Here is a 9944-nt window from a genome sequence, read left to right as displayed (position 1 = left end):
TACCACCTAACCATAAGGCCACGACTGTTCCAAAGAAGTGCCGGATGTCATGAAAACAGGGAAAAGGCCAATCATTGTGTAAAAGTACTCATCTATTTATTAGGTTTTATTCACCAAATATTACCCTACATCAAAATGATGTGTAACCTTGTTGATTAAATCAGATCACTAAAGGATGAATAGTACTGAAGGGGAACATCCTGTATTATTAGAAGAACTAGTTTGATCCTTTAGTTAAAACTTGACTTCTGACAGTGGGAATTTTAAAGTGAGATACATACTATACACACATACATACATACATACTATTAAAATGCATTTTCTTAATTCACATTTTTAGGAGAGAAATCAAAATAAAACATTTCAGAAAGAGAGAGCCCGTCTCTACTTGTTTATGGACACATGGTCTTCTGTTCTCTGCTGTCCTGTTCAGCTCTTCTAGATCTGATGTCAAAAACAAGAAAAGCAACAGTAGCCAGACCCACCACGGCAGCCATGACCAATCGGATCACTGCTTCAGTGAAACCACAACAGTTGACAAAGTCTGAGGAAAGATGAGCAAAAAACACTTCACTAAACATCAGAGAACTGACAGTCAGATGTCAATTAATCTGAACGATTAACATGCAACAGGACATATTTGTGTAAAATTCTCAGACATTGACATACCTGTAGACATCTGACAGAGATCCGTGATGTCCAGATGTGTGGTCTGGTTGCTGAAGGTATTGTTGAGCACACAGCTGTAGGTGTTTTTATCCTGATATTCCACCTCCAGAGGTAGAGAGAGACTGATGCTGAGATCAGACACACTGATGCTGGACAATAAACTGTTTCCTTTGAACCAGGAGAGAGTCACATGACTCACATTCACAGCTGAACACGCCAGTGAACATCTGGACTCTGATGATGATGAAACCTGTAGATTGTCGCTTAAAATGACAGGACTGGGCAGACGAGCTAAAAACACATGGGAGAATACAGAGAGAGAAAGGCAGTTTTGTAGTAAACAGTGTTGACTACACTATTCACTATTTCATGAAATTAATTTATGGATAGTATAATTTGAAGATTTGGCAGGATCCCCAACCTGGCAGAGTGATGTTTTTCAGCATGTTTGAAGTGTTGCCAAGTCTGCGTTTTTTTTCCCACCTTTATTTAACCAGGAAAGTACTCATTGAGATTAATAATCTCTTTTTCAAGAGTGTCCTTGTTTTCTCACAGGAATTAAGCTATGTACTTTTAAGATGTTTAATTTCAACCCTGTTAGTATGCTCAATGGAAGAAGGTCAAGTCAAGTCAAGTCAAGTCAAGTCAACACCTTAAACTTGTTGTTGTGCTTCTCAAACCATTCCTGAAAATGTTTTGCTTTGTGGCAGGGCAAAAGTAAAAATTAACATCCACATGGATGTCAGGACCCAAGGTTTCCCAGCAGAACATTGCCCAAAGCATCACACTGCCTCCTCCGGCTTGCCTTCTTCTCATAGTGCATCCTGGTGCCATGTGTTCCCCAGGTAAGCGACGCACACACACCCGGCCATCCACATGAGGTAAAAGAAAACGTGATTCATCAGACCAGGCCACCTTCTTCCATTGTCCAGTTCTGATGCTAACGTGCCCACTGTTGGTGCTTTCAGCAGTGGACAGGAGTCCGCATGGGCACCCTGACTGGGCAGCTGTGATGCACTGTGTATTCTTTTTTTTAATTAATTTTTTCCAGGTCTATTCAATACAGTCAGTGATGATACCTGTCATGCTTCTCATTAAGCCATCAGCATATGTATATTAATAATCCATAAAAGCATCACAGGTTCGATAAACAGTATCAAAGTAAGCAGGGACCCATTAGGCCTTCATTCTACATTACATTCACATAACCATTTTTTTAGACATAGTAAAATCCGACCTGATGCACTGTATATTTTGACACCTTTCAGCATTAATTCTTGAGCGATTTAAGCTACAGCAGCTGACCGGACCACACGGGCCAGCCTTTGCTCCCCACGGGCATCAGTGAGCCTTGGCCGCCCGTGACCCTGTCGCCAGTTTACCACTGTTGCTTTCTTGGACCCATTTTGGTAGATACTGGCCACTGCACCCAGCTTATTGAACACTAGAGCTGTAGTTTTGGAGATGGGCTAACCCAGTCATCTAGCCATCACAATTTGACCCTTGTCAAACTTGCTCAAATCCTTATTCTTGCCCATTTTTTCCTGCTTCTATGCTCTCAGAAAAAAGGTGCATTGCTGTCACTGAGGCGGTACCTAAATGTACAAAAGTGAAAAGGTACATCTTTGTACCCCTAAAAGGTACATAAAGGCGAATTAGTCCCTTAAAGGTACATAGTAGTACCTTAAACGTACATATTAGTACCTTTTTGTTTTTTTTACCTTAGGCTACCACCCCAGTGACAGTGTAACACATCAACTTTGAGAACAAAATGTTCAGTTGCTGTCTAATATACCCCACCCACCAACAGGTGCCGTGATGAAGAGATAATCAGTGTTATTCACTTCACCTGTCAGTGGTCATGATGTTATGGCTGATCGGTGTATATTTAATTTTTATTATAAATGTATTTTTTTTAAAAAAGTCATACTCACCATAGACAGTAACATTAAATCTCTTGTATGAGATCCCTTTGCTGCTGATGATCTGTAGTTTATAAAGTCCAGTGTGTTCGGATCTGATGTTTGTAATGGTTAGACCTCCTTTTTGTCTGTCCATCTGGAGTCTGTCTCTGAATCTTCCATCAGCAACATCATGTAATACAAAGTCATTGGTCTTTCCATCCATTTCAACAATGAGAAAGCCTTGCAGTCCAAACATCCACAGTATGTGATCGTCTCTCAGCACATCAGTATCAGAGTTTAGAGTGACAGAATCTCCCTCAGTCACTGACACTGACTTCACTTCATCTGTATCAGCAAACACACCTGAAAAAACTTAATGGATACAAATACAGATAAACCTTCAGATACATGCAGGAAATGGGCACCAGTTAAGCAGGAAGTGGCTTTATTTTCTCAGAGTTTTAACTATGTAGCTTAATGAAAAATTAAAAAAACACAGCTAGAGTCTTCATGTGTGTTTATAATGTAAAATGTGTAGGCAGGATAAGTTAAAGTAGATTACCTTGTAAACAGAGGGCAAGAAAAATGAAACTCCTCATGCTGCTGAAGATCGAGCATTACTGTGTTCAGTCTCTTTAAAGCTTCAGCTGAGCAGAGGAAGCTTCAGCCAATGACTGGTGACCTCATTTCTGGTTATGAGTCAAAGCTCATCAGGAATTGAAACGTTGGCTTATGTCTTAGTATCTATTTGCTAAAGATCACATTTTTGTATGGACATTTTTATTATTGGCTAAAGCTGCATTTGAATCTGTATTTTCAATTGTTCTACTGCTAGTTGCATTGACTTCACAATTCATCTGCGGTTTGTGACACACTATAATCCCGTAAACATGGTGATGTTGGTGTGTGACGTGGAATGGAAACATTTTGACTTTTTTGAAACAGAAAGTTAAAAAACTTAATATGAGTTGAATTACAACATATTGGAAACAGAAGATTAAAATATAATGTATTCTGTATTCACTGATGTACAATTGTTTCTAGAAATAAGGTGTTGCCATATTTTTTACTGCATAAGCCTATTCATAAATCTTACCGTTATTGCTATTGCTGTGTAACACAAATATAGCCAAGATTCATCAATGTACCTTTTCAATAAACACAAAACACATTTACACAAAACGCATTTACATTTACACTGCTTCTAACACATTTTAATAATAAATATAAAATAATAAATATATTTTAAAAAAATACACTCACCATGAACATACATAAAACAAGTCAAAAAAAGGTCCACAGGAACATTTTTGAAAGACTGACTGTGTAGGCTACTGTCTTCAGCAGAGCACAGAATAGATAAAGCTGGTAATCCAGTCTTCAACAATCTCTTAGTTACACAGATTAGTAGGCTATCAGAATAAGGGTGTATTCACACACTGCAACTGAAACTACAGTAGCGTTGTTTTGAGCAACTTTTGAAAGAAACTTGATACTATTACTTATATGGGAGTTAAAGGTGCAATGTGTGGTATTTAAGGATCTATTGACAGAAATGCAATATAATATACATAACTATGTTTTCAGTGGTTTATAAAGACCTTACATAATGAACAGTTATGTTATTTTACTTTAGAATAAGCGATTTCTATCTACATACACCGCGGGTCCACTTACAGTGAAGTCTCCATTTTGCGGCGTCATGTTTCTGCAGTAACGCTAAACACAGAGCGTTAGTTACTCTCTTATCTCTCCTATGGCAACATTTTTCTCCTTTGTCGGCCCCCGTTAGCCTGAAAATCCAGACCCACATCAAGATGACTTCAGTGAGAGAAGACTTCAGTGCCGTTCTTTGTTCTTTTCTCAGAGAAAAGCTTCTCAAGGTCAAAGCTGATTCAAAAGACCGCCACCGTTCGCCAGTTTCTGTGTTTACTAGACTACTACTAACTCTGCCGTCATTATGTTAAGCCCCGCTCACCGACTCTATACACGATGTGATTGGCCTGACCAGAGTTTGCCGTTTACAGCTCAGAAGTGTATTGAGAGTTGCTAGACGACGCTCGCGGCAGATTAGATTTGCTCCCGCTAGGGTGCGTCTAGATTTCTAGGCTAGGCCCCTGTAGCTTCTCTATGTTGCGAGCCCAAACAGGCAGATGTAGACAGACCGGTATGGCTGCAAACTGAAATTCAAAACAGGGTTTGACTGCTTCCCACACTTTTAAACATTATACTGTGAGTGGTTCACAGTATCCACAACAGTCAAAGCAGAAGACAGGATACTGAACAACAGTGCTGGAGGAATACTTCCAACAAACCAGGTATGTAATCTGCTGAGATATAGGGACAAATAGGAGAGATAGTATGAACATAATAACCTGGGCTCCAGACTCCAGATTTTTCATGCTGTTATCTTGTGTAGTGCTGAGAAAGAATCATATCAGGCGTTCACTGTTTGACTATAGATATTTATTTTGTGTCGATACTTATTGGTTATAACAGGGTTTTTTTTTTTTAACCCCCAAATCTATGAACTTAACTTTTTAGGTAAATTAAGTTTGACACTTAATGTGAATGATATTTGGTAAGAAATTGTTTGTCTCTGCATTCATAAAGTGTGACTGTTTTGACAGAACTAAGATGATAAAGTTTAAGACCTGAATAAATCCACAAACACACCTCAGTTAAAGGGTTATTAGCGAGGCAGGCTCTGGTTGTTAAGGAACAAAACCTACTAGTATAAAAAGTGAAGCCTTAAAATGTACCCTTAAGGGTACCACCCCAGTGACGGCCACTTGTACCTTAAAATACTACCTTAGTCATTACTCTTAGCAATGACTTATACTCGTGCAAATGATTTGTGTTTGGTGTGCACACACCTTTAGACGAAGTACTACATGGTCACTAGATGTGTATGTGCCATATGCAGCACAATATAATTAACAGCCAAAATGCATAGGCTACACATGGAATATCCCAAAATATTAAAAAGTATTTAAGGGACTGATGGTGACGTTTCTGCTCTCGATCTGAAGTGATCAACTAATAGAGCAAAAGTAGCCACGCCCACCACAGCAGAGATGACCAATCGGATGACAGCTTCAGTAGAACCACAACACTGAGTTGAGTCTGAGGGAAGAAAAACAAAAACGAAACAGAAATGTCATTTTCAACAAGCTTTTTCTCTCAGGTTTTCTAAACTACAGATTAGTTAAGTAATGACCAGTAACATCACTGCTGCAGCACCTGCACATGTGTGACAGAGTTGACTGATGTTGTCCAGAAGTCTGGTGTGGTTTCTGATGGGATTGTTGAGCACACAGCTGTAGGTGTTGTTATCCTGATATTCCACCTCCAGAGGTAGAGAGAGACTGATGCTGAGATCAGACACACTGATGCTGGACAATAAACTGTTTCCTTTGAACCAGGAGAGAGTCACATGACTCACATTCATAGCTGAACACACCAGTGAACATCTGGACTCTGATGATGATGAAGAAGTACATTTTGAAGAGTCTCTGGTGATGTTGGGAACAGCCAGGCGTGCTGGAAAACAAAGTTCACAGTTGAAGTTTTTTGTAGACTTAATAAAATTTAGGGATGCATTTGACCTATTGTTAAACTAGTTCTCTCAAAGTTGCTGACCTTCTTACGCACAGGATAAATCGAAGTATTTTTGTAATGCAGTAAGAGAATTGACATCCTTCATGATGGTGATCTTTCATTGCTATCTGGGTCATGGGCTGAAGGACGGCAATTTAGCAAATGATAATTTGGATCCTTTATCCATAGTGCATCGGGAGAAGATTTATACCCGCATAGCATTTCTGTTTAATAATATAAGCTACATTTTGGGGGGAAGTATTTACGTCTGTTTTCTTGTCAGTCTGCAATTCATTTGATGTTGGACACAGGCATTCCCTCCAGGTTTGCTGGTGGTGAAGGTACACTACATTGCCAAAAGTTTTGGGACACTTGCCTTTACATGCACATGAAATTGAATAATTTGTTACATTTATAGGGCGTTTTTCTAGGCACTCATAGCGCTTTACATATAGAAGGGGGAATCTCCTCAACCACCACCAATGTGCAGCACCCACCTGGATGATGCGACGGCAGCCATATTGCGCCAGAACACTCACCACACACCAGCTGATCGGTGGAGAGGAGACAGTGATGAAGCCAATCAGGATATGAGGATGAATAGGAGGCCATGATGCGCAAATTTGGCCAGGATGCCGGGGTTACACCCCTACTCTTTATTGAAGGACATTCTGGTATTTTTAACGACCACAGAGAGTCGGGACCTCGGTTTAACATTTCATCCGAAAGACAGTGCTCTTTGACAGTACAGTGTCCCCATCACTATACTGGGGTGTTAGGACCCACACAGACCACAGGATGAGCACCCCCTGCTGGCCCTACTAACACCTCTACCAGCAGCCACCTTTCCAGGAAATCTCCCATCCAGGTACTGACCAGGCTCAGCCCTGCTTAGCTTCAGTGGGACACCAGTCTTAGGCTACAGGGTGATATGGCTGCTGGTAATGACATCCCATTCTTAATCTGGAGGGTTTAATGTGGAGTTGGCGCACCCTTTGCAGCTATATCAGCTCCAACTCTTCTGTGAAGGCTTTCCACAAGGTTTAGGAGTGTGTTGGTGATGTTGAACCAGAAGGCCTGGCTCGCAGTCTCCGCTCTAATTCACCCCAAAAGTGATCTATCGTGTTGAGGTCAAAACTCTGTGCAGGCCAGTCAAGTTCCTCCACATCAAACTAGCTCATTCATGTCTTTATAGACCTTGCTTTGTGCACTGGTGCGCAGTCATGTTGGAACAGAAAGGGGACATCCCCAAACTGTTTCCAAAAAGTCAGTAACATGAAATTGTCCAAAATATATTGGTATGCTGAAGTAGTAAGAGTTCCTTTAATTGGAACTAAGGTACCTAGTCCAACCCCTAAAAAACAACCCCACACCATAATACCCCCTCCACTATTGACCCCACTCTGTGATTTTACGTGGACTAACTTTGTGACTGAGTTGCTGTTGTTCCCAATTGCTTCCACTTTGCTATAATAGCACTAATCTAACAGTTGACAGCGGAATATTTAGTAGGTAAATTTCATAAATGGACTTATCACAGTACCACGCTTGAATTCACTGAGCTCCTGAGAGCGACCTATTCTTTCACAAATGTTTGTAGAAGCATCTGCATGCCTAGTGATTGATTTTACACACCTGTGGCCATGGAAGAGATTGGGACATCTGAATTCAATGATTTGGAGGGGTGTCCCAATACTTTGGCCAATATAGTGTATATACTTATCATATACATTTATTTAGCTTTTGGTAGGTCTCAAGACTAATTTATACCTCTGCATGAAAAATTAAGAAATGAAGGCTATTTTAGTGAATAAAACACTGAAACTCTTATATGAGATCCCAACACTGATGATGGTTAGGTTGATGTACTCACCATAAACAACAACTCTAAACCTCTTGTCTGAAGTCCCTCCATTTCTGATGATGGTCACTTTGTAAAGTCCAGAGTGTTTTATTCTGATGTTTTTTATAGTGAGAGATCCAGTTTGATTATTCATCTTCAATCTGTCTTTGAATATCTCATTACTGTCATATGTTGGAAGGTTCTGCTTGTAGATTTCAGCAATCCGAGAGTTTTCAGGTCCAAACCTCCAGAGTATCTGATCATCTCTCTCTATCGCAGAAACACTGTTGTGTAGAGTGACAGAATCTCCCTCCATCACTGATATTACATCGTCTGCAATCGAAGCCCCAAACGCACCTGAAACATGATGCAGATATGCAGTTTCCATGCAACTTAGTAAAACTTAGTGCAAGCTCAGTAGTTATTTGTCTAATGTGTTTTAAAAGACCCACAAAGATTCCTACAGGAAATTGCACTCTTATAAATAACCTTGCAGTGATCACGTTTACACCACAGGATTAGAAATGTTGTCAGTATGATGTTCAGGGTAACTGCAGTCTGTGCAATTGCAACAAATGCTAGATCGCCTGAAAGGGGGTTTGGATTATCTATTAATCAACTTCATCAATAAAAACAAAATTCACTTTTAGTCATAGTATAAGGAAATATATAGTACATGTGATTGTCAAATCTTACCTAGTGCAGAGATCAAAAATGAGATGAAACTCCAAATGGACATGTTTGTTTCTGTAGAGGTTGGTGGCTTGAGTAGAGCCGATTCAACAACAGTTCTTTCCTGCTGTAAGGTGGTTTCTGAAATCACCGTGAGAGCAGACTCAGACCAGTGGGTGTTATACTTCAGCAAGACAGTGTCACACACTCTGTCAAACTCTGTCACATTGTCACACTAAAACTGAAAGACAGTTTATACCTCTGAGCACATTTCAAAAACAACTTTAAAAAAAACTAAAAACAGGAGGGAACAAAGAAGTTACGTTTTCGACAAAAAAAATGTATGTTGACTTTGTCAACAATATATGTTGCTGTTGATATTTTATTATGCTTCAAATTTTAATTTAGCATGAATATAGCATGAATTTCAATTAAACTCTGTTCTGTAATATTTTGCACTAGTTTGTTAGGCTCTAAGTGAAAGTAGTCGTTGAGGGCTTATATGTGCGTGAGAGAAGAAACAACATCCCCCACAACTGTGGTTAGAGTTCTCATCTGCCTTTGACCATTTGTGAGACAACATTTTCCACAAGTTCTCTTGTGAAAATGACTCAATTTGGATTTACTGTTTATATTCATTGTTTAGTTTAGGTTTTTTAATCCATATGTATATGTATATATATATATATATATATATATATATATATATATATATATATATATATATATATATATATATATATATATATATATATATATATATATACACACACACACATTTATAACTGTGATAATCCTCATATAGAGCAGTCTGTAGTACATCATATTTTAAAGAATTCAGGCATACCATCAGGTCTATAAACACAAAGATGTTGGCTTTGTTCTTTTTTAAGTTGTCACCACTTCCTGATTGCTGCGTAGGCGCGTGTTGTTGGGCTAAGTGCCACTGAATATGAGCTTCAGAATACTTTTGTTTACTTTTATACATTTTAACAACATGCAGTAACAAATTGAGAATTGAAGTTGTACAGTGATTAAATCAGAGTCCCCTCGATGAATCAATCCATGGCACCAGAAAGACATTTGATGGCCACATTAAGCAGACAAATGTCAATCTGTTGTGTCCTTGGCTGAATCCGAAATCGCCCCCATACCCCTATAGGGTGATCAGACCCGTTTTCAGGGGACAGTACCGGTTTGTGGTAGCCTAGAAATCTAGACGCACCCTAGCGGCAGCAAATCTAATCTGCCCGCGA

The 9944-nt window shown here is 39.4% G+C and overlaps 1 protein-coding gene across 1 annotated transcript; it reads right to left on the bottom strand.

Moving 5' to 3' along the window:
- Positions 1-392: 392 nt before the first annotated feature.
- LOC137039741 (CD48 antigen-like) lies at positions 393-8332 on the bottom strand. Its single transcript, XM_067415018.1, has 4 exons — positions 8047-8332; positions 2604-2936; positions 670-960; positions 393-544 (listed from the first exon to the last, which is right to left on the bottom strand). Exons 1-4 carry the CDS (start codon positions 8330-8332, stop codon positions 393-395), a joined length of 1062 nt encoding a protein of 353 aa, XP_067271119.1.
- Between the last annotated feature and the right edge of the window lie 1612 nt (positions 8333-9944).

Source organism: Pseudorasbora parva, chromosome 14 (genome assembly GCF_024679245.1).
Source record: "Pseudorasbora parva isolate DD20220531a chromosome 14, ASM2467924v1, whole genome shotgun sequence".
Lineage (NCBI taxonomy): Eukaryota > Metazoa > Chordata > Actinopteri > Cypriniformes > Gobionidae > Pseudorasbora > Pseudorasbora parva.
The sequence above is the reverse complement of the archived record's forward strand: the minus strand, read 5'-3'. Positions and strand labels throughout refer to the sequence as shown.